General features: G+C 45.9%; 1 protein-coding gene across 2 annotated transcripts; it reads right to left on the reverse strand.

Moving 5' to 3' along the window:
* Window positions 1-259: 259 nt before the first annotated feature.
* On the reverse strand, window positions 260-23460 carry LOC111229537 (filamin-C-like). 2 transcript variants are annotated; one of them, XM_022755881.1, is made up of 46 exons: window positions 22724-23460; window positions 20043-20291; window positions 18251-18348; window positions 16960-17110; window positions 16570-16688; window positions 16349-16426; window positions 16088-16250; window positions 15732-15932; window positions 14686-14823; window positions 14374-14500; window positions 14148-14284; window positions 13869-14062; window positions 13642-13755; window positions 13387-13530; window positions 13083-13206; window positions 12675-12835; window positions 12477-12567; window positions 12161-12330; window positions 11940-12057; window positions 11583-11845; window positions 10883-11480; window positions 10227-10400; window positions 9211-9373; window positions 8794-9122; window positions 8552-8675; window positions 8206-8362; window positions 7929-8118; window positions 7799-7822; window positions 7451-7692; window positions 7242-7341; window positions 6976-7116; window positions 6696-6824; window positions 6387-6560; window positions 6097-6261; window positions 5755-5958; window positions 5498-5650; window positions 5269-5391; window positions 4907-5155; window positions 4484-4753; window positions 4235-4372; window positions 3975-4090; window positions 2909-3041; window positions 2612-2788; window positions 2274-2492; window positions 1537-1758; window positions 260-972 (listed from the first exon to the last, which is right to left on the reverse strand). In XM_022755881.1, exons 1-46 carry the CDS (start codon window positions 23097-23099, stop codon window positions 785-787), a joined length of 8118 nt encoding a protein of 2705 aa, XP_022611602.1. In that variant the 5' UTR covers window positions 23100-23460; the 3' UTR covers window positions 260-784. The 2 variants fall into 2 exon arrangements, with proteins under 2 accessions (XP_022611602.1, XP_022611601.1); XM_022755880.1 differs by having other exon boundaries at window positions 10883-11495.
* Window positions 23461-25205: the final 1745 nt, after the last annotated feature.

Genomic DNA, 25205 nt, shown 5'->3' on the forward strand with positions numbered 1-25205 from the left:
ACTAAATAGGGAATTGATGTCAAAGGTAAATGAAGGGCTAAAGGTGATTCAGTGGAGACAAGATACAGGTCGGGGACTCGGCTGAGAGCCTCGGTGATCAGGAGAGCATGTGCTGACAGCTGCTCAGAGGGATGAGCCAGCAGTTGTCAGAAAATAGCTGCACGGTGAAACTATGAAATTAAGAGATGGCTCCTGCTGAACTAGCAAAGGCTCTGCTGCCAGCACTGTGAGAAATCAAATCAATTCAATCACAATCGTCTGGAAAGGAAGCAATTAAATCTTTATTAGGTCTGCAAAGACTTACCAAAAAATAGGTTAATATAACAAAAAAAAGTCAGTTTCTCATTCTTAGACCATACAAAACCACATAGCATCACACTTCAATACTGCTGATTATTCCAACATGTCTTAACATTTATATATGATGCCATTCGTTTACAACACAACAGAAAGGAGAAAATAAATTTCATGGACCGAGCAAAACATCGAACCAACATCACTCAAAGATTCGTAAACCACGCTGTTGCCTTAACATCACTCTGAATGTGGATGCATACTTGTAAATGTCATTTCTGGAGTTAATACAAAACTTTGGCACAATCGATTTTCTACCATCACGAATACTGTAAGCAAATGTTCTTGCAGGTTTTAGTGTAATGATGAGTATGTTGTAATCCGTTGAAGAGCAAAGGACTGCTGAGTTTGATTGATGCGTGCACATGATGGGAAAAGGCCGGTGGGTCAGTGGAGGAGGAGGAGCGATGGAATATTGGTACAGTTTATTTTAGGGCACAACCACTTTGTAAGGGCTCCCGGGGACGTTGTCGTCACCCCATTTGACGATCACGGTGTAGCTGCCCTTGTCCTTGACGGTGTAGGTGACGTTATAGAGCTTTTGGCCCATGTGCTTGACATACACCTCCTCGCAGGGGGTGTGAGGTCCATGCACGCCCACCATCAGCATGTTGGTGCCTGGACAGAGCAGGAAGAGGGGGATTTAATGATCATGGTGTACAAAAGTAGCCCAGGTTCATGTGTTTGTGTTTGTGATTACGATTCAGCTCTACTTCAGCGTTTCAGTGTCTTTCAGCACTTTGTTTTGGTTTTTACGGCCCACAGCTTTAATGTTCTGTTTACTCTCACATATTAAACTTGTTTCCAGCATTAGCAGGCAGATGTTTTCAGTAAAAAAAAGCTCTGATAAACTGCACATGATCTGCCCAGCACCAATCGACAGATGAAGCGACTAGCTGGTGATCATAGTGGTGCATTTTGCTGCTGAAGAGCCAGATATTTCCCTCAGGAGTTGGTGTAGAACAAAGAACTAATGCGAGAGTGAATACTGGACTTATATTGGTTAGGTTGCCAAAAAATAAATGCAGTTTTGATCTGTGTCAGCTGTATGCCATATGGCCAAAACAATCTATTAATATTACTTTAGTCTGCTGTGTCTGTAGAAACTGTGGTTGCCTGATTCATGCTTTTACTTTTATAAAAAGACAATGCGTCTGTGTCTGTTGTGGATGATGGTCTCACCTGCTTTGCCGCAGTCAACTGTAAAGTTGTTTTTCTGTCCCACCAAAGCCTTGGACAGACCCGTTCCACGACAGACCACCTTGCTGGCGTCGGATGTCAGTTTGGTTGAGGTGGTGGACGAGGAGGCGCTGTACGCACCGGCCACTTTGGAAGTCTTGGTAACTGTTTCAACCAAGACAGAGGACGTCTCATGGAGGCTGTGTCCCCCTGACAGCCGGGCACCTGGAGGTGAGGGAGAGAGAGAGACAGAGACAGAGAGAGAGAGAGGTTATCTAATGTCATCAAGCTTAAGTCCAGACATTACATAACGCACTCAGCATTGAGAGAGATATGAGGGGAAACAAAGATGCTGCTGCTCATGGGGAGAGTTTCTCTCCACAGAAAAGTGCAAGAGAGTGGACTATTGCCCTGGGCTCAAATAGAAAAATAATTCATACCACTTTCAAATAACTTGAAAGTGGTATGAACTTCCAAGACTCATGGGAATTCTTTTCAATCTTGAGAGTATTGAAAAAAAAGAAAGAATTTCTATGCACCAAGTAGTGACAAGAATATATTGCTACGGTGCCAGAAAAAGACAGCTTTTATGTAAGATGTACCACTGAGCTGCATAAACGCAGATGACATAACATTTTCCTGACTTCCACACTTTTTTCAGAAGAACATTTGTTTCATAAGTGAGACACTTGTCATCTGAGATCTACCAGATCAGATGGGAGAGTGACTGTGGAGCAGACCTGTGATTTTAGCTTTGAAAGGACTGCCCACTATGTGCTGTGGCCCGCCGTATTTGATGGTGATGAGATAGTTGCCGGGTGCCATGGGAGTATAGGTGATCTTGTATCCTTCAGGACACTCCCGACAGTCCATCTTAACCTTGGACGGCCCGTCGATGTTGACAGATAGAGTGGCTGAGCCTGCGTTACAGGTGTTGACCACAAACTCTGAGGGTACACCTGGAGGAAAGAAGAAGATACAGATGGTTAAAGAACGGCTTATAAAAAGGAAAACGGTAATATCATGTTAAATTATCAGCAAACACAGTACACATTTCATCGGTGGGGATGATATCTACCTGTGGTTCCTCCCTGCAGTCCAGGGCCATGTGCAGTCACCAGGCCTGGGTCTCCAATCAGCCCTGGGTCTCCCACTCGCACGTTAAAGGGGCTTCCAGGAATGTGGCATCCATTGAACTTGACATCTATGGAGTGGACTCCATTCTCCCGTGGAATGAAGCGGATTGCGTTCTTGTCTGAAAGCACAAAAAGAGAGGTGGAGATGTGACAAACTTGCACTCACAAACGCAACTCTCACAGATAAAAAAATAAATTCTCGGACTTTTGAATTGTCACTTTGTGAGGTTAGTGCATACCGCTGTCAAGCTCAGTGACATAGCATTCCTCAGAAGAGCCGGAGGGGGTGTGGACTTTGGCGTCTACCACACCTCGAGCCCCATTTCGCTGCACCATGAAAGATGCTTCTTGGTTCACCTTCAAGTCCTTCTCCTGCAGGAGACAGGGAGGAATATCATAAGAATATCTGTGTGTGTGTGTGTGTGTGTGTGTGTGTGTGTGTGTGTGTGTGTGTGTGCGTGTGTGTGTGCGTGTGCGTGTGCGTGTGCGTGCGCGTGCGTGTGCGTGCGTGTGTGTGTGTGCGTGCGTTTGTGTGTGTGCGCGTGTGTTTGTGCCCGTGCCCTGACGGACACAAAGCGTGTGACTCATCATGCCTGAACGAGAATAGATCGAGCGGTTGGGTGTGAGAGGCAGAAAAGGTCAGAGTTTACAGCGAGGCGTTTAGTGTTTTTGCCCTACAGGCGGACGAGCGGTCCTAGCAGATATGAGAGGTAGCGTGACATTTTAAATGTTGGTCTGATATTGCACTTCACCTGGCTTCTAGTGGAAGAGAAAGCACTCTGAAGTGGCATTTCACTTAACTAAAAATATATGTTTTTAGCATTGTTGGCAGTTGTAATGGAAACTGTGAACGCAAATAAAACAAGCGTCTGTGAAGTGAGGAGACCGACCATGTGAGCCGTCGCGGGTATCTTTATCTCCCGCTCACTCTTTTCTGTCTTCCTTCCTCCCAGACAGAAGCACAATCGCACAGACTAGCCGTCTGCCCACACATAGCACAGCTTGTGTTGCCCCACATGAGCAAGGGACAGTTAATCCAGCCCTTCATCACTGGCCAGCATCACAGTATTATAGTTGTGGATACTGCTCCAGCACTGGCATTCAAGTACACTTCAAGGGCAAAGTGCTATTAGACAGAAATATCTACAACTACTCTCACATTATGTTAAATGCAATCTGTTGCTCACACATTCTGTGACTGTGTGTGAGTTGTTTTTATTTTGTGCAACAGAATAAATTGGCTTTTCTAAACTGTGTGTGTGTGTGTGTGTGTGTGTGTGTGTGTGTGTGTGTGAGATATCTTACCTGAAGGCTTGTGACAGTGAGCCTGCGGGCCTCGTCTGACAGTGTAGCAATCGGAACAATGAATGGGCTGTCAGGGATGTGCTCGTTGTTGAACTTGATTGACACCTCATAGTCACCTGGGGAAGCAGACAGGTTGTTTACTTTCACCGTTAAATGAACTGGAGGGAGTATGGGAAGAATTACTGAAAAGTTTAAAGGTGCAGACACGAACAACACTCAGTTAAAACGTGCAAATGAGGAAAATTCTACTTTTGTGCTACCTGGTTCTTTCACTATGTAGGAGACTCCGCAAGAACCATCCTTCCTGTCCTCAAAGGAGATCTCAGCCTTGCTCGGGCCCTCTACAGCGATGGACAGACCACCAGCACCTGCCTCTCTGGTCCAGATACTGAATTCAGCTAACCAAGGTAAAACAAAGCCGGATCAGATGAAAGTTGTGTGACAAGGTTTCATGAAATATTTCTTAAATAGTAAAAACTACATTCTTCATGTCCACATGTTGAACTTACAGGGTGCTCCGGCCACACCCCTCTCCAGGCCAGGTCCTCCTGCCCGGACCTTGTGTGCTCCTCCCTCCCCCATGGGCCCCACAGTAAACTGGAAGGGGCTTCCGGGGACGTGCTGGCCTCTGTATTTGACGTTGACCGTGTGGGGTCCCATTTCCTGTGGGATGAAGCGAACGCTGTAGGTGCTGCTCCCTCCATCCATGATGTCGGCATCCACCGTTTTCCCGCCTGGGCTGGTCACCTGAGCCGTCATGGCCTGGGAGCCGCTCTCGACTGGTGTGACAGAGCAGAACAGTGGTTTAGATACAAACAAGAGATTTCTGCAGGATGTGTGGATACTGTTCATTAAGACAAAGAAATATTGCAAAGCACTGTATATCTTTTTAGTGTTTCTACAATTCAAAAGGGATAAATGTGGACTCTCACCCTCAGGTCTGGCAGTGATGCCAGCGAAGCTGCTGAGGCTCTCTCTGCCCAGAAAGTCTCCAAAAACATCTCTGAATGGGCTTCCTCCTCCACCCACCTGGGTGCTCTCCTCCACTCGCACCTCCCTTTTGGTCTCTCCGCCGCGGGTTTTGCTGATCTCTGTGCGCTCAGTGCGGGTGTATGTGTGGCTGCTGCGGGTGAACGTCCTGGTCAGCCTCTCCTGAGCTGAAACCATCTGGAACCAGTTTCCTACAGCGAGGAGAAAGCAGTGAGAATACAAATGTGAGTATGAAGCAGGTTCATTTATTTTAAGGTGGTCGACCGCTGCCCTCTAACCACTTCTGGCTGGCTTCTGTACTCACCTGGGATCTTGAGGTTAAGGCCACATGTGCTGCCCACTGAGGCAATAGAGGACGCCTGCCTCTTCCTGGTAATACTCTCTTTGATCCTTCCTTCTCCTGTCACCTTCACTGTGAAAGGACTTCCTGCATGGGAAAAATGCATATACAGTACATCAAACAAAATTATCATTTCTTTTTTTAAGTGTCAAATTTTTCATATTTGTACATTTTTCAAGTAAAAGATCCAAACCTGGGATGTGCTTTTCAGCAAACTTGATGTTAACAGTGTAACTTCCAGGTTCTGTTGGACAGTATGTCACTCTGCACGTCCCATCCTCTACATCTTCACAGTTGATATCCACTTTGCTCGGACCCTCAATTGACAATGCTAGACCTCCATAACCTACAGGGACGAGGGAAACATAGTATTAAAGTATTTGTTGCTTCTGTATTTTTCTCCCAACAGCGTTTCCCATAAAGATGAAACAAACCGCCTCTGATGCTCACCTGCATTCCTTGTATCCACAAAGAATTCAGCCATTTCGAAGGTGTGTGCCTCCACCAGACCTTTACCGAAAGCCTTGACTCTGCTGGCCTCGCCGATCTCTGACTGGCCAACCATGATCTTGAAAGGGCTGTTGGCCACATGCACGCCGTTCTTCCTCACACTCACTTCATGTTCACCGACTTCCTTAGGGGTGAAGGAGATACCTGTGGACATAAACAAGGGGGAGAGGGGGAAAAAAATCAAGGAAAATGAAACCTAAATGCATTAGATAAACCCAACAATGCCTTATCTGTGTTCTGCTCTTCCTGTTATTTTGTGTCTCTGTCGAGTGAATATCTCACCGAGGTGTCTGTTGGGCAGTCTCTTGAGCAGGCAGGGCTCCTCGTTGCCTGATGGAGCTCTGATACTGGCAGTCAGAGAGCTCAGATCTGTCTCTGTGATCTTCAGGGACACATCAGCCGCTGTGCCGACATTCAGCTGGGATGTCCTGGTTATGGCGTCATCCCCTTGACATAAAAAAAAGGTGCTTTAGATTTTTGTCAACCCTTAAAACCTCACTTATAGCGTAAATATACATGGTGTATAAAAAAAAATAAAAAAAGGCTGTGGGAGAAATACTTTATCTCCTCACCAGTGATCTTCGCAGTGAAGGGACTGCCAGAGATGTGCTTGTTGTCAAACTTGACAATGATGTTGTAGTCTCCGGGAGCCGTGGGTAGGTAGGACACAGTGCAGGTACCATCTTTGTTGTCCTTACAGGTGATCTCGGCCTTAGAGGGACCCTCCACCGCCAGCGACAGACCACCTGGGAGGGAGAAAATATGCCCTGATTCTTCCTTATCTGCAGTGTGCTGTTGCCGACAGTTTAACCAGGTTAACTGTATTACCTGCAGATCTACTGTTAAGTGGCAAATATCCCCAGAAATGAAAGCTATTTTACCTTCGCCTGCATTCTTGGTGACCACGGTGAAAGTGGTGGCCTTGTTGACCATGCCGTAGCTCAGACCTGGACCGTAAGCAGTCACCACTCCACTGTTCACAGCATCCACATAGAACTGCAGAGGGCTTCCTACAGGGAATATAATCATCGGCAAACAGTAATTACACTCAGAACTGTGTATAGAGTCGTCTCAGCATGAGACATCTATCGTTTTCTGCTTACAAGAATAAGATAGCAAGGGCAGCCGCGTCTTATCCCCGTAATGTGGTGTGTTACTAACCTGGAATGTGGTTGCCCTCATATTTGATGTCCATCTCGTGCAGGCCTCTCTCTGTGGGTTGGTACTTGATTGTGATGGTGCCATCCTTATTGTCAGTGATATGTGGGCGGGCAGTCTTGCCTGAGGGCATCCGCACCTCACCTAGAAATGACAGCGGCATTGTTAAATGTCAGTGACCTAAAAATAATGTTTGTTTGTGTGTGTGTTTGTGTGTGCGCGCACGCGCGCACAGGATTTAGTTTCTGTATGAGTGGTGGATGTCACACCTGTGATTTCTCCTTGCTGCGGCGTGAAGGGGACGAGGAAATTAACAGGACGGAAGAGAGGATCCACGGTATCTCGGGGAGCGACTGGCTCATTTGTGGCCTGTCAATACAGGGAGAGGAGAAATAGTTGGTTTCATACAATTGAATGTCAGGAAAGGAAAACTGTTCAGCACACAACTGTGGCAGCTTTTTACCACTCCTTTACTCACCACCACATGGAAGGGGCTCTTAGGGATGTTCTGCCCCCCAAAGCGGATGGTAATAACATACTTCCCGGGTTCGGGGGCTGTGTAGTAAATGTCAAATGTCCCATCATGGTTCTCCACCACGTCCATGTCCAGCTCCATCCCCTGTGGAGTCAGCACCTTACAGGTCACCTTGCCTTTCCCAGCAGCCTTGGCATCCACTGTGATGACTGTATCCTCAGAGGTCTGCAGTTTCTGAAGACTCGCTGGGAAAAAGGAAAAAAGGGGGGTAAAAAAAAAGTGCTGCATAAATGCCTGGAAGACTTTCTAGCAACATAGCACAAAAATAAAAACAAAGCCTTGGTTACTCACACACGCCATGTCCTCCAATCGACACTGAAATGAAAAATAGCATAGTAGTGAATATACATATAGAAATGATAATGAGAAGTATTTTTTTTTATTTATCAGTACCGTTATGGATCCACAGTAGTTTTCTTACCAGTCAGGAGGCATTTGCTGGCGTCTCCTGTGGGCAGGGACTGGATGCGGTATGGGGAGTAAGGAATCTCATCTCCTCCATATTTAATGGTGATGGTGTAGGGGCCTGTGGAGTCAGGCACGTATGACACAGTGTAGGTGCCGTCCCTATTGTCCTGGATGGTTGCATTCTTCGGTTTGCCCTCTGGGTCCTGTCAGTAAGAGGATATTGAGTTATTTTAGGTGGCAACTTGTGATTCAAAAGCTAGAGATCTTTGAGTGAATGTGTCTGAACCCACCAGAATCTGCACAGTGAGCAGTCCCTCTCCAGCATCCCGGGCATCAATGGTAAACTCCACAGGCAGGCTGGCAGACACACCTTTGGTGTCTAGACCGGGGCCACTGGCACGTACCTTGCTGGCGTCATGCCCAGGCTGAGACATCACCTTGAATGGACTATGGAAGAAGGACAGAGTATCAAGTGTAATTACTAAACCCAATCCTACAGAAGACAGAAACGGGAAGAGAAAATATGTTGAGCTGCACTTCTCTTTCTTAAATCCAGCCAGACAGAACGGGGCTTTAATTAAAACATATCTGCACATACTGCCTGGCTTAGTGGGTTCTTAAAAACTCATACTGTACCTGTGTGGGACTTCCTGATCTGCATATTTAACAGCTACAGTGTAAGGGCCGTCCTGAGCTGGGGTGTAGTGGACTGTGTGGGTGCCATCGCCGTTGTTCTTCACACCAACTGGCTCCACGGTACCTGGGAATAAGACATTATGGAAATAATCACATACCACAAACTCAACTGTTTTTTTCACTGTATTTATCTGTCACTTTATCAGTTTGTGGGTTTTCATTGCTGCCCAGTTTGTCCTCACCCGTAGGGCCGTAGAGTTTGACGTCCAGTGGGGCCTGTCCAGCCTGAGTAGAGTCTACTGTGAAAGTCTGAGGAACATGGGCTCTCACTCCGCTGCCCAGACCTGGACCTGAACATTTCACTTTGCTGGGGTCCACGGGGTCCTTCACTGGCACACGGAACGGACTGCCAGGGATCGGGTGACCTCCGTAGTTAATGTTGACGTCATAATCTCCAGGAGTGAAGGGGACATACTCCACGCTGCAGCTGCCGTCTTTATTGTCTTTGCAGGATATTTTTGCCTCTGAGGCTCCCTCGATGGTCAGGCCCAGGCCCCCTGTCCCAGCACCCCTGAGAGGGAAGCCAACTCTTTAAATTTATTGCACATATTTGAGTTAAGCCCCAACTAACATCTCCTTTAAATGCGATCCAACAGTACCTGGTCTCCACAGTGAAGCAGTTAGACTTGTTGGTTATTCCTCCCTCCAGACCTGGTCCGTAGGCGCGCACCCGGGTGGGATCGCAGCCCTCCACCACAGACACTCTGAAGGGACTCTTAGGCACAGGCGCATCCTCATACAGCACCTCAATCAGATGCATTCCTGCACACAGACAGGTACATCAGTTCAATATGTGCTATCATACCTCTCTGCGTCTCTCTGAGTGTTTTCAAAGCAAGCAAATATTTTCTGGTATTGCCACTTGCTTTTAATTATGGGGCAGACAAATTCCCTTTTAGGGAGATAAACATCTGTTTATTTATGAAAGATGCCATCTAGAGTGCAGACGAGCTGGTGAACGTACAAAGAATTACATCTGTTCCCTATTCATTATTCTGTTACAACATTTTTCTGACAGGGCCCTCTCAGTAGGTCTACATGCCAGATTCCCAGCCACACTGCTATGATATCAGAGCATGTCTGGTGGTGGAGAAGTGCTCTGTGATCTCTTTGCTTTGTGTTATAGGTCTCTATTAATATCCCCTGTCATTCCCCTGCTGTATTGCTGTGTGCAGGCAGCCTTCAGCACACATACCTGCCTGGTTAAGAGCTTCTGTTCCAGAGCACCCTATTTATAAAACAGAGCCTGTCTGCCTGCCTGCCTGCTCTCTGCCCCTCAAAGTTTTGCTTCACTGCATCATTCTGTATTTATACCCCTTTCTTTCTCGCTCTTTCTTTTCCCACTCCCCTGCTTTATTCCCAAATGGCTCCCCACACGAGCACCTGTTAGTGGTTTCTCTGTCTGTCTACATGCACTCGCTCAGACAGGCTGTCTATGTAAAACCCTCTGATTATCTGCAGCGGATAAATTGAGGTTTTCAGGTTTGTAAAAGTTTGTTACACTTTTTTTTTTTTTTTTTTTAAGGACATCTTTGTTCCATCATTGTTGTTCCAACGTCTCTCCTCCTTATCCTTTATTTGCACTGTTAAATGACATAATGCAATATGCTCCTACCATCCTCAAATGCCGTGTACTCCACCCTATAGGTGCCGTCTCCCTTGTCAGTGATGTAGTTGTCTGTGTTGGTGCCGGAGGGGCTGATAATGTGAACCTTCACATAATTTCCTCCGACCTTGTTGAGGGCGCGGGCATCAACGATGAAGTGGGTGGTGACCTCCCTGAGGACCCCTAGAAATGGAAAAAGCCTTTCATGTGATTTGTTGCCAGAGAGTAACATCAAACACAGTTCCAACACTACACATTATAAATCTTTATAACTGATTCATCAGCTGTTTATGACCTAGTTAAATTAATAGACATGAAAGCTGCAACTGCCAGTTAAATATTTCCATTACCAATTAATCAAGTAATCGTTTGGTCTTTCAGATGTAGCGGTGAAAAATTCTTGTTCCAGTTTCCCAGAGCCTAAGGTGATGTTTTCATATTACTTGTTTTGTCTTTGTCTGAATTTTTAATGATATAAAACAGAGAAAAGTATCTGGGATTTTTTCTTAATAAATAAATGATTCATTGAATTTTTTGCAATTACTTTTACGTTGAATTACCAATAATTTAATAACCTTTTTAGCAATAGTACATACTGTAAGTGCATCAGAAGCCTAATATGACATGCTAACACATTGTTATGTTTAGATTCTTGGTCTTGTTACCTCTGGGCTCCACTCCTGGCCCGTAGACATGCACCCCGCTGGTGTCCACAGACGGCTCAACCTGCAGGACCTTGGGAAACTGAGGAATCATATGGCCACCATACTTGATCGTGATGGTGTGTGCGCCATGGAAAGGTGGTATGTACGTCACAGAGAAGATCCCCTCTGCAGTTTTCTGGATGTGCACTTCAGCCTTAGCCCCGGTCTCTGACACGATCTCGATGGTGAGCTCAGCGTCGCCTGCTCGGGTGCAGTCCACAGTGAAGGTCGCTGGTTCGCCTGCCTTGGCCCTCTCTAGACCAGGGCCGCTGGCCGTCGCCTTGCTGGGATCGAAGGCTGGGCGCACTGCAGCTTTGAAGGGAGAGCCGGGGATGTGCTGCTCTGCATACAGGATGTTGATGGCGTACTCTCCAGGCTCTGTGGGCAGGTAGGACACTGAGCATGTTCCGTCGCCGTTGTCCTGACACTCAATTTTAGCTTCGCAGGGACCCTCAACAGTCAGGCCCAGCCCGCCTGCACCAGCTCCCTTTGTGTCAATAGTGAATGGAGCAGGTTTACCAACAATTCCTCCCTGCAGGCCTGGCCCAAAGGCTCGCACCTGTGATGAGAACAGCTAGGTCAATTTTTTGAGATGTGGTGTCACAAACTTGTATGTGAGAAGTTGGGAAAGAGTGAAAAACTACATGCAGCAAACTTTCACCTTTGAAGAATCAGCAGGCATCACCGCCTCCACCCCAAAGGGGCTTCCCATCACCGGGTTGCCATCATAGCTGACATCAACCTTGTACTGCCCCTCCTCTGGGGGAATATACTTCACACTGTGAGTGCCGTTGGCTTTGTCGGATTCCAGCTTGCATGGGATTGGTCGGCCAGAGGGTGAGGTCATCTTCACACCTACATTGCCCTGCCCACCAGCGCCCTTTGTGTTAACTGAGAATTCCTGATCCTTTCCGACCTCGACTTCTGCAAGAAAGATTAACACGACACACTTAGCCGTTGCTATTAATTACTTTTATAGTGTATGTCAAGAGGATATGATTCAGTATTTGTAACTTACTGGTGTCTAATCCCTCCACTTTCACCTTTCCGATATCCAGAGGTGGAGCCACTGTGATGTTGAAGGGGCTCTTGGGAATGGGATCTCCTCCATGAGTCACTGAAATTGTCATGTTTCCCTGCAAAAACACCAGAACAAGAATGAATATTTATTGATTCGGGGTATTACTGTGAATAATCCTGTTCTAATGGTATTGGGCTTCAAACAGAGGCCTCCAGTACCTGTTGAAGAGCTGTGTACTTGACAGTGTAGGAGTAATCGTGGTTATCGATGATCTCAAAGTCACGAACCGCCTCTCCTGGGCCTGATGCTGCAAAATGCACCTCAGGCTTGGCCTTGCCAGCTCCCTTTGTGTAGATGGTGAAGTGGGTTGGAGTGCCCACCTCCACTCCTGAAACACACGTGTTTTTTCAGTGTTATCAATCCGAGTCAAATCACATGATTTTCTTTGACATACAAGTATTGTAGTTGGTGTTTGCTCGCAAATGAAAACCCCTAATAAGTTTAGTGTGCTTGGTAGCTTTGTGTATATCTCACCTGTCTTGTTGAGACCAGGACCCTCTGCTCTCACCTTGCCAGCATCATGGGAAGGATCCACTTTGACTTTGAAAGGACTGATGGGAATTTCCTGAAGAAGGGAAATGTAAAAGTAATCAAAACAATAAAAATCCATCATTTGACAAGTGATGTGACACACACCGTCAGTCCCTCCTCCAACAGGAACTGTATTCTTACCTGGTCAGCAAACAGAACCATGATGGTATATCGTCCTGCACCGGGGGGAGTGTACTTGACAGTGAAGGTGTCATTGTCATTCTTGATGATGTCAAAGTCGATGTCTGCCTCTGCGGGGCCGACCACTCCTGGGGCACACTTGATTCCAATGCTGATGTCCCCTAATGGTGCATAGCAATGAGCAATGAGCGTAGTTCATGAAGGTTATTCAAAATTGCTTGAATAAACCCAAGAAGTCCATCCGCTGCCTAGAGCCTCACCTGCTCAACTCAGCTGCACAGATTAACCTATTTTTGTTCATTCTGTGCTTTATATTTTCCAACATTCACAGCACTCATTTCACTAAGAGTCAGCTACACTCAGAAGTGTTTTTGTAACCGCCCACATAATCTCCTTGTACATGCTCACCTTGACCAGCCTCACTGCAGTCCACAGTGAAGTATGTTGGCTCGTTAGCCTTGAGCCCTGTCTTCTCCACTCCAGGCCCATAGACCTTGACTCTGTCTGGATGAGAACCCTCTCCAACCAGCACCTAATGAATTCGCAGTGTACTTGAGTTAGAAGCAATTGGTTCAAGTAGGACTGCTGCAGTCCTCTTACTTTGTCTTTATTTGATGGAGTATCATTATATTAAATTGACTGAATTTTAAATGCAGTATAGCTCTATGTGTGTGTGTGTGTGTGTGTGTCCGTACATCGTCGTGTGTCTTACCCTGAAGGGGCTGTTGGGCACGTTGACCGCCCCCCAGCTGATGATGATGGTGTGTTTAATGGGCTTGACAGGAGTGTACACACACAGATATGTGCCGTCTCCCCTGTCAGTGATCTTGATGTTAATGGTGCAGCCTTCAGCGTCCTTAGTGGATACAAAAGCATGTCAGCTATGGTCTGTACAGCCACATGCAATATAAATGATGCGTTCCTATAAATAACCAATGGCGGTTTCACAGACTGGTGCTGTCCATACCTGCGCGTAGATCTTGAGGTCGCCCTTCCCAGCCATGCGAGCATCAATGGTGAATTCGGTTGGTTTGTTCACAGTGACACCAGTTGCCTGCAGACCTGGTCCATAGGCTTTCACCTGCAGCCACAAAAGACATTTGAACTTTGTTTAAAATATAGTCAGAAACGATCACCATGGTAACCGGTTTTATCCTGACATGTATGCTTTATAACTCAGTGAGTGGGAATTACCTTCTCAGGGAAGATGTCATTGACTGCAGGGAGGATGTGGGCCATGAAGGGACTGTCCTTGATGTCCTTATCGTCACAAATAACATGGACGGCGTAATCACCGGGCTCAGTGGGCCAGTAGCGTACATCACAGGAGCCATCACCCTTATCGTCACACTCAATTTTAGCCTGTGATGGGCCTTCAATGGAGAAGCCTGAGCAAAAGAAGAAAGTATTCCCACATTTAGAGCACAGATTTGAAAATGAAAGAAACCCACTTTTTATCACTTGTGCACTCACCCAGAGTTCCAACTTCAGTGCCGATGGCCTCTACCACAAAGTCAGCAGATTTTCCCACCATGCCAGTCTTCAGACCAGGACCCCAGGCCCTCACCTTCTGAAAACCTGCCTCCTCACCCACCTCCACTTCGAAGGGGCTGCAGCACACAAGAATGCCCAATATTACCTTCTGTAAATGTGAATGTGCATTGTTAATGAATAGCTAAAGGCATCAACAGGACCCTACCTGCGTGGAATGGGCTGGCCTCCCCAGGTGATGCTGACTGTGTATTTACCAGGCTTAAGAGGGTAATATTCACATTCATACACTCCGTTCCCTGCGTCTCGCACTTTCACTTGCTCCTCTGCTCCAGCTGAGGATAAATAATACAGTCAGTATGGACTCTTTTCAAGTCGAAGAAACATTTTATGCGTTTTCGTATACCTAACCTATAACTGAGTGAATGCAACACTGCAGACGAAAACCCAAACAAAGAAAATAATTCCAAAATATGCACGAAGAGGAGTGAGGAGAGATGCAGAGAGCTGTCTGACTCACTTGGTCCTTTGACGGAGACGCTGAGCGCTCCGCTGCCAGCTCCCTTGGTGAAAACTTTGAAGTCTGCAACCTCCTTTACTCTCACGCCTTTAGGCTGAAGGCCTCTGCCTGTAGCTCTGCAGGCGTTTGGGTTTATGGCTGAAACGAATAACAACAAGTGTGAAAGAGAGAAATATTCAGCAAAGCAAAAGGCAGCTGAGAGTAGCCAGCAGCTGACAGCAGTGTTAGTGGCAAAGACATTAAAATATCCAATTCAAATGGGATTCCTTAAATGTTGACTGACAGAACCTGAAAATGAGAATGACGCTTTTTGCAGCACAAACAAACAATGCAAGTACAGAACATTCGCTGCATGGGATATTGACACAAATGAAGTGCATCAAGGGAGCTTCTGACAACATTTCCGTCAGTCAGTCAGAAATGTTGACTGCAGGCTTAAATTGAATGCTGGCTGATGCAAATTTATATGCAATAAAAAACAAACATGTCAACAGCACAAGCAAAGATATTTCACAGAGAAGAACAAAGTGGACAGAAAATGCAAACTGGGACAATCGGAAACTATTGGCACAACATTGCATCTCATCTCTCTGAATTTAAACCATCAAGCTGCAGGACGCAAGAAACAGCACCGCATTGAGCCGCGGCACCAGAATCTTAGAGAAAGCACAGAGGGGCGTCGACAAGGTGCGGCATAGGGAAAGGGTTGGGGAGGGATCTGGCTGAGCAATGGGCACAGGCTCCTTCTCAGCAGACCATACTAACTTGGGCGGCCCGGTTTTGGAGGGGGAGCCCCCTTCCCACCCTTCACTCCAGGAGGGGCGCGCACTGACTGAGGGATTATCTGCAGGGGAGCTCCCTTGGGAGGAGCAACAGGCAGAGCTAGAAATGACAGATAGGAAGGGTTATCGTCTATACTGGGTGGTTTGACCCAGGGAGAATAAAGATGACTGCAGATTGTGATGGATAGATCGCCCTGACACTAACAGCACGCTAAGAAATCTGATTTGTCTGACAGTAATTTACAACGCAGACAGATGGCTCACCCTCTGAGATGTTGACAGTGAAAGAACTCTTGGGGATCTCCTGGCCTGCAAACAATACGTGGATGGTGTGAGGGCCCTCTAACATGGGACGATAGGTGCAACGGAAAACACTGTCGCCCTTATTCTCCAGGATGAGCTCCACTGTGTCCTTTTTGCCCTGAGGATCGACGATGACCACGCTGACGTCGCCATTACCAGCACCTGAGGGTGACAGAGAAATAATCAGCTATTAAAGGACAGAGCTGATCCTGTAGCTTGAGTCTCTCTAAGAAAACTCCAGTGATTCTTTTGATTTAGGCTTTGACTGTCATGTCATACATGTCAGTATGGAAAGTGGTAGAGTTTTCCATACTTACCAGCTGTGTAGATGTCAAAGTAGGTGGGTTTGTTTGCCACATTGCCTGTAGGCTCCAGACCTGGTCCTCTTGCATGGACTTTGCTGGGGTCACCCATATCCTTTGCCACGTTCACAGTGTAGGGGCTCTTGTCGATGTCCTGACCAGCAAACAGCACTTTCACCTAGGAAAAAAAAAACAGATAGTCTGGTTTGTCCTTTTTCGTGCTGGGTGATCGATGCACTCAATGTGCACAACAAATAATAGCAGTTAGGTCCTTACCTTGTGGACACCCTCAACTTTAGGAACATAGGTGACAGTGTAGGTTCTGTTTTTGTCCTTGTTGGGTTTAACCTTAGCCTGGAGAACAAGTAGACAAAGCATGAGAGGGTTAGATAAAGATTAGATGCTACACTTTTAAACTTTGAAACTTAGCACCAGGATTCTCTGAGAAGGCGTGCGGGCTGTATGTTAATAGTCCTTGTGTATCAGGTATAACTTGCCTCCTCTTTGTGTCCCTCCGGATCCTCCACATAGACCAGGACCTCACCACTTCCAGCTTCCAGAGTTTCTACCGTGAACACAGCTGGTTGCAGCACCTTGTTGCCATGAGGCTCGATACCTGTAATGCAAATATAAAGACATGGACTGTGGTGAAATACTCTGCAAAGACTGATGCAATGCAACAATATTAAGGTCAGGCAACAAAGTGGATGCACCAACAAAAAAACTATTTAAAAGTTTCTTTAAAGTAAGACACTTGTGTATCTAAGTGGCACTGCTGCCTAACATCACTGCTTTGATATTCAGGACTACGAAGGGAAACAATACTCATTAAACATTCATACTGTTCATATGAATTGTTGTGAACTGTGCAGGTGTGGGCTACCCACCTGGTCCATAGGCTTTAGCCTTGTCTGGGAAAAGCTGTTTGGGCCTGAGAGGAGCGCCGGGCTTCAGTTTTGCTTTGGGGAACTGGGACAGGTAGGTCATGACTGAGTGCTCATCCACATCTGGGTCCACGATCTCCTCAGGTGCAATCACCTAGAGCACAGAGGAACAACTGGGGTTAATCACACAACATGGCTGTATGAATGTCTGGTTGGCTTGTGATTAAAAAGCATAGGTAACATGAAGTGTAAAGTTCAGTTGTATGCAACTTCCTGCATTAACTGTGACCATAATAAAAACACCATAGCCTAATTTATGTTTCAGTTGATTGTATTGTCATTTGTAAGAAGGTGATGATTAACTCTTCATACAACTTTTTAACCTCATTTTGCATAGTGCAATTGGATTTAACAAGGATTAAACATATTTGTTCCCTCCAACTCTGACTCCTCTCGCCCTTGCAGCGCTTGTTTGCCTGTCTGTCACACAGTGGCACAAAGCCATGCTCCATGCCAGTTATATTTAACCCCAGGACAGCGGGGTTAAGGATTGTTGCCTTCAATAAGCCAGCCAGGGGGATTTATCCTGAGCCAGACCTCTCCCACATCTCCTTAACACCACCACACTGGAATCCAGCCCCCAGGCCCGGCAGAGCTATTACATACAGCCCCCAGCTATCTCGCCAATGCTAAGCCTCATGGAGAAGGGCTAACTCTGTGTCTTAGACAAACAAGTAAACAACCTGCATAGTGCACATTACAATACGAAGACTCAGAGTCTTACAAATGGGACTGAAAATATTGCACTCTTGCTCTGTTCACATTGTTATTGTGATGAGCGCGGGCATATTTACACCTGTGTTTCCGTGGCTGGCTCGGAAGGTGTTAAGAAATCTCACACCTCCACAACTTCACGAATCTACCAAATAAAACTCCTACACCCTCACTCACTGAGAGCTACAATAAAGTAAATGGAAATATTAGAAGTGAGCTGGGTAATAAATATTTCATGATACCCTCCAGCGTGATCTCCCTGGAAAAACACTGGGCTCTATATCATCTGCAGTGCTGCCTTTTTTCAGTTCAGTGCAGCCTCACAGGTGTATGCACATGCGATGAGGCATGTTTGCATTCGCAAACGCATCATGCTATTTGCTTTTTAAACTGCTTGGACATGATTGGTGCTTACTCAATGTCTTTCCACTGAGTATATGTTGCTTAACAGAGGAAACGCACGTCTTAGATCAACCCCATCCAGGCGAACTCTACAATTGATATCTATACTGCATCTTACCTGAGGCACACCCAGCCAGTCGTCGGCCTGTTGCATGGCTTCCCTCGCATTCTGCACAGGCTTGTTTGGGTCCCACTCCGCCCAATCAGGACACAAACCTATCGGAATGCAAACAGATTAGACAATTCTGCACAGACAAATGCAGACAGTGCTACACTTGCTATAATAAGGCCACTTGGGCTGTCACTACTATCTCTCCAACACCTCCAACTACAACCTTACCCACACTGCTGTGCTCCTGTGAATTAAAAAAAAAAAAAAAAAAAAGTGGGACAATGAAAGTGTCTCCTGACTGTTCAAAAGAAATAACCTCAACAGACGCTCTGGCACTTTCACCGTGGCTGACGCTAGCCTCCTCTCTGCTGCTAATACCTAAATTGGATTAGTGTTGGAGATGGAGTGGCCACTCACTCAACAGGTCCATACATGCACACCACAGAATACCATTATCCAATTAATATAGACACAGGAGCAAAGTATTAACAGGGCTGTGTTTATATAGATCTGTGAGGAATGGGTGTGCTGTGACGGCACAGAAGAAAAATGCTTTGTAAAGCCGTCAGCAGGGAGGAACCAGGGTGGGCTTTCCACCATGTTATTGGGAAATCAGTGCTGTTAAGTGATGTCAGCTCTGGAGTAAAACCATAGCCATGTAGTTCATAATGCAACATCACTGTAGTACCAAGGGAAGCAGGCATATGCTGTAACTATGTAAGAATAAAATAAATATACTAATATACAATTGTAGCTATCTGCCTGCTGAGTTTCTTCACAATCAATCCAATAAATTACTTGTAACTAGTTTTGCCCATTTGTATCTGAATTAAAAGCAGAGCTTCTGTGTTTCAGAACAGAGATAGTTTCTTCAGTAACCCTGCTGTTTGGTGAAAGCTGATGAAACAACAGAGCCTTGTATGGTCAGTGTTGCAGCACAGTGTTTGAAAGATGTGTCTCTTCAGATCAATGTCTCATATAAACACAGTTTAAACATGGTCTTCTACACTTCTGCTACTCCTCCACCTTTCACTCTGCGAAGCACAGTCAGAAGTGGACTCTCTAATGTTCAGTGTTGGGAGCACAAGCCTAAATTGGCAGTGATTCAATTTGTGGACTTGTGGTCCTTGGATGTGTGGCTTAGGCACCTCCCTGTGACAGATCACTCTGCATTTTGATGCGGAGCCAAGCATCCCCCTTGACAGAAGAGGAGGAATGGTGCCCAAATTTGGGGGTGTTGTGTAGCAGCAAGGCTATAAACACGAAAGCCAGGCTTGGGCCTCAGGGCTTGAAACAGTGAGAGTGAAAGCTTCAGTCATTGTGGGACAGCTGGCAGGGACGTCCTCCGGCCATCAGCAACCCCTCTACAACCCACTGACACTGCCTGCTCTCCAGAGACAGATTAAACTGGCTGACATATGAATCTGAATCTGGATGTGTGTTTGTTACTGTGTGAGTGTGTGTGTGTGTGTGTGTGTGTGTGTGTGTGTGTGTGTGTGTGTGTGTGTGCTGGTGTTGTGTGTTGTTACTGTGTGTGTGTGCGCGCGCGCGCGCTCCAGAATGCTTACGAGATATATACAGCCCTCCTTTCTAGATGAGGAGCAAAGGAGACAAATTCTCTTGAGAAGGTGATACTGTCTCAAATACACTGACTGACACATGCTTGACCGAACCTCCGTAGCAACCAAGCAAAACCACCATATACAACGAGCCTGTCAACAGGCAGCGCACGTATTCTGACTCAGCACTTACTCCACCCGCCCTGTAGACTCAGCCGAAGCCACTACAAGCTTCTTACCGGGGGCACAGTTGTCGACCAGAGCTCCCAGGGCTTTGCCATCCCGCCAGTCACGGTTGAAGTTGTTGATGGGCAGCTGGGGCACTTTGTTCTGTATCCAGCCCAACAAACGCTGTTTGGGGGTCAGCTTCTTGGTCTCCTCGTCATCCTCGTCGTCCCACATGGGCATGGAGATAGAGTAGTGGAGGATGAGAGTCCAGATAAGACCCAGGATCAGCTTTAGATTCCCATCCACAATGGCTTTGCTATCTGTAGTTGGACAGCAGAGACAACAGTGTTGATGAGGATTAATAACTTCCAAAAATTCACATAATGCACCATGTCTCACAGTATTGGGTCGTATACTAGTTAACTGCAGCTTCCAGCTGTATTTCCATTCTCACTTGTTTTTGGGCCCTTCTAGGGAGATTTGTGCAATGTAATAGCGAATTGGTTTAACTCCTGTATGTTGTATCACTGACCATTGCACCCTAATGCTAAACCATAAATTGATTATATAAATATGCTCCTTCCTTGCTGTTCTGCTGAGATGACCAGTCTATTCTGAGTAGAAATATAAACAATGATGATTGACTGCTGCGGAGACAAGAATCTAATGCTCCTCACTGCTTTCCCCAAGCCCCTTTCTCTGAGACAGCTGTCTGGCTGAGGACCCCTGACAATCTGTCATCCAGTGACAATGGTCCTCTGAAGACAGTGACAGCTGAGGATATGTGGAAGTGGATCCCCTCTCTGCATAAATACCACTTGGATTTCAATTACCTCCAAACTTATAGCGTTGGAGTGTGATAAATCAAACAGACAGAGATTAGAATCATCGACAGCGAGCACACAGCCCCTTTCCCGAAGTTCTCTAAGGAAAAGTTTGTCAAATAAGCAGTTTTAAATCCACTCTCATTTCCAAATTCAGATCCTTTAAGCCAAATAACCTCTGAGGAGTGGTAGAGTTTAATGTTACATCAACTAATCTTGTGTGATACACTCCACTTAATTTAGCAAGACTTTAATAACGGAGGCGCTTTGATGCCAGTTGTTTATCACAGGACTCTTTTATTGAGGCTGTTTATCTTTTCATAGATCAGTGGACCCCGTCGGAGGGTAATGTTTGATGTGTCACCGTTTGACTGGCACCGGCAGGTGGCACGACGTGTCACAGTGTAGTTTTGATCCCGCCATGTCCGGCTTTAAGGGCAACTGTGTGGTCAAAGAGACATCCATCAAATGGTATCTAGTTACACACTGTGACACGTGTGCAACTAAGCCTGTGGTGATTTTTTTAGTGTCTCTGGGTCACTGTTACGACTGAGACATCATATTAATCGAGCTGCGTTTCCACCTGCATCCAGGAAGAGGCCAGGAAGTAAAATGCAAGGACTTCTTCTATTATCATGCCCTGTTTCTGTCAAAACAGTCTGACCTAGTGTGTGTCTGTACAGCTGCAGCAACTGTGCCAGACACTCACTTACACGTTCATTCCTCCACACATTATCCTGGACACACGCGCTGCTGACTTTCAGGTAATATCTGTGATTGTGACCTTTGCCCTCCTGTGATCAGCAAGACCCCTGAGTATTGAGACTGACAGTTTCACTCAGTGTCATGTCACACACACACACACACACTTTAGAACAAACACACTCAGTGCATGTCCAGCTGGACAGACTGTGGCCTTCACAGTCCGCCGGCCAAAGCCTCAGCCATCCTGGGAATTTCACTCAAGTGTGTGGCAGGGTCATCAGTCACCAAAACAGAAAAATACTCTGTCAAAAATTTAATAACCTTTCTCCTGTATGAATTGTGTGGCTGTCTACAGGTGTATAATTAAGCCATAACTCTTCATATTACAATATCTGTGCTTTTCATACCATGCTCCTAGTTTCTCCTCAGTTATTAAATAGTTTTAAGGAGCTGGCATCCTGCTCACTCTGGTGAAGTGAAGCCTTCCTGTGGATGTGACACAAATTCAACAAATCCACTACAATTTCATGTAATTGCAGCTATCTATAACTGTAGTCTGATCCCCAAATCCCACCAGAGTTAATCCTCACCTCACGGAAGTTGCTGATGGGTCTGGACAGGAATGGCTGTCAGCTAAGAGCCCCACTGAGTTGGTCTGACCCCTGACCTGTCAGTACCGAGTTTGTGTGTCTGTGTTTGTGTGTTGTACTGCTGTCCTCATATAAATTCTCATTAGTACAGTCCTAGTGAATTTCCAGCCTGTAGTTGACCAGATTGCTGCAGCGGGACTAAGATAAAGCACACTATGGAGCCACTAGGCCATTGGCCCTGACACAAGTGAGTGACCTCAGTGACACCTCTGCCGTAACTTTCCAATAAGCTGTTGACCTCTGCTCAATGCAGCTTTCCAGAGGCCTGTGAAAGCCATGTCTCACTGCCTGCTGACACCTGGGCTGATAACATACCAGCATGGCAGCTACAGAATGTGTATGTGTTTGTGAAGATATGACAGCTTTAAAAATATCAAAAGATATGAAATGTTTTCATCTTTAAAATAAGCACTGCATCTTATTAGGACTTGGGCACACAGGGTCAGTGTCAGCTGTCATAAATCCTTCCCTCTTATTACTAGCTCCTGTCTAATAATAGCCTGCTAACGTTTTTATGTTTGCATTTTACAGCTAAATAGTTTCCATTCAAAAAGCCATTAAAGACCGACTTACCTATGGAGACTAGTTTGATATGCTCTCTGTCCAGGAACTCTAGTGCCACAGAAACATTTTCCAGTTTCATCTGACGGAAGTTGGGTCTGCTGTGGTACTTTCTGTACATTTTCTTCTGGCTCAAAACTTCCAGCAGTGAAATGAGCTTCAGCCCATCACTAAAATCCTTCTGCAGGTCGGTGATGGTCTTGTTGACGCACTTGAGGTGCTCGTTGCACCACCTGGTGAAGGTGTTCTGCTGGATCTTCTTCCATGGCGCGTCCTCAGCCAGATCCTTCTCCGTGGCCGGCATCTCGTCGTCCTCCTCTTCCCCAAAGTCAGTGGCCTGGTAGTACTGTGGAGGCAGCTGCTCGTCGCTGTAGTTATTGCTCATCATGATGGCTTTTTCCGTGTCCACTTTTATACCCGGGTGACACTTAAGTGTTGAATTGTGCGCTCGGCAGCGCAGAAAACTTTAGCGGGTCGATGGCAAGCGAAGGAAAGTTCAAACTTGGAGGAGTTTAAAAAGCAGCCTAGAGACTTTTCGGATGTACTTGCGAAGAAAGCACTGAGGTCAAGGCAGTGATGGATTAAATTATCCGATTTACAACGTGCAAGGCAGCTGGTCGTCGCTTTTTTTTAATTGGCACCCTCCTGACAAGTCGGTCCTTTCTAATATGGCCCCGAGAAGAATGTCGCTTTTTGAAGAATGGAGGTTGGTGGCAGGTGAGCTGGATCAGCACTGTAGGAGTTGACTCTGAGCGTGTTTAACTTGACTGTTGAGAGAGCAAAGACGTGGGTTTATAAAGGACCCCGGGCCACGTCACTCAGCCTCTGTGATCATAGTCTATTTGTTAATCCATAAGGATAACGGGAGTCGGGGTCGGTTTACGGGGAGGATGGGGCAGGGATTGGTCAGACCCCGGCAGCGCAACAGTTGCGGCATGCTCCTTATTTTTAGGCGCTCCTATTTGGGCGCATGGGGGCTGGGACTTACCGATTGTTGTGAATGTGTGTCATGCTCAGGGTCCAAGCGGCTGAACAATTGAGCTAAGAAAAGAAAATGAGAAGTGTAGTGAGTTTCCCTGTCCCAATAAGTTGTCAGTTTACAGAGAATAATTATCCAAAAGTGTAATTTTTACACATCGACATCTCTCACTGAGGCCACAGAGACATATTTTAAAGCATGAGGTCATCCTGATGAAGATGAAGCAACTGCATTACGTGTGTTTCACATCTATCTGCCACCACTGAGTGAACAAGCAAAGGTCAAACAAGCTCAGGATGGGATATAGGTTGATATATAGCTTGATATTAAAGGAAAACTGTTTATTTAGGTTTGATATGGAATTAAATCAGTTTTCTGCACCAACAAGTACTGGAATAGTATTTAAATATACTGTAGGACATGTGTTCAATTATATAACCAACAAGACAAAAGAGTAATTGTTCACTTTCAACTCACAAAATTTAAAAATGTATATACGCTAGCACAGTTTACACATTTAAAATGATCTTTTCAGGCCACATAATTTGTTTTTGTCAAAACCAGAAAGGACAGAAACTGAGCTGTCAGTTTACAGAAATTTCGAAAACGAATCAGCACCAATTAATATTATTTTTGCTGCAGGTTTCGGGACCGTCACTGTGTTGTGACTCAGCAGTCAGTGACATGGCAGTGACACCAGATGCCAGCAGCAGCCTTGATGAAGTAGTGGAAGGTAAGAATAACTGTGACACATGCAGAAAGCATTCTTGGGATACTCAGTCTGGACACAGACAGGGGTCCCCATGTTGATCCCCTACCAAGTAACACGATACTCTAAAGTTTTTAACCAGTTGTTTAACTGTTCTACAACTAATTTATCAAATTACTCCATGTACAATATGAATCACATACACTGTAAAGTCACCAGTATAAATTTAAATGATCTTGTCACTTGTGTCACGTCAGAGCCAACCAGAAAGCTCAGGTCATGTTTGTGAGTGTGATTTGTTTCCGTCAGGACAGAGATTTTAACTCTGTTGTTGTGTCCACAAAAAATGTCTCTTACAAAACGTATCGTCACACTGACATATCATGGTTACAGGTCTCATGTTCTAACTAAATACTACCTACAAAAGCTGAACTGCATCAACATCTGTCACTTTGAGTTGGTTACACGGTGACACTGTATATTTTATCTTGAAAATGAAATAATATTGTTTTTGTCCGTATCTCCCACCCTTGATAGGAAGTGTCAGGTATATGTGAATAAAGTGAAAACCAAATCACAGAACTGTATCCGTTGAGCTAGACACTGTTTACTATATCTCCAGGGGAATGCCCATGGCTGCTCTCACAGTCAGCTCTCCTTTTAATTAGCTTTCTCCCTGTTAGCCTGTCAGTTGAATATAGCCTATTAAATATTTAAGAAGGGATTTGGGGTGAATGTGTTGGACAGATAGGCACGAGGCCGGGGGCCAGTTGATTAGATTCACTGGTGATCTGGATCTGACGTTT

Source organism: Seriola dumerili, unplaced genomic scaffold, assembly GCF_002260705.1.
Source record: "Seriola dumerili isolate Sdu_G_001 unplaced genomic scaffold, Sdu_1.0 BDQW01000242.1, whole genome shotgun sequence".
Lineage (NCBI taxonomy): Eukaryota > Metazoa > Chordata > Actinopteri > Carangiformes > Carangidae > Seriola > Seriola dumerili.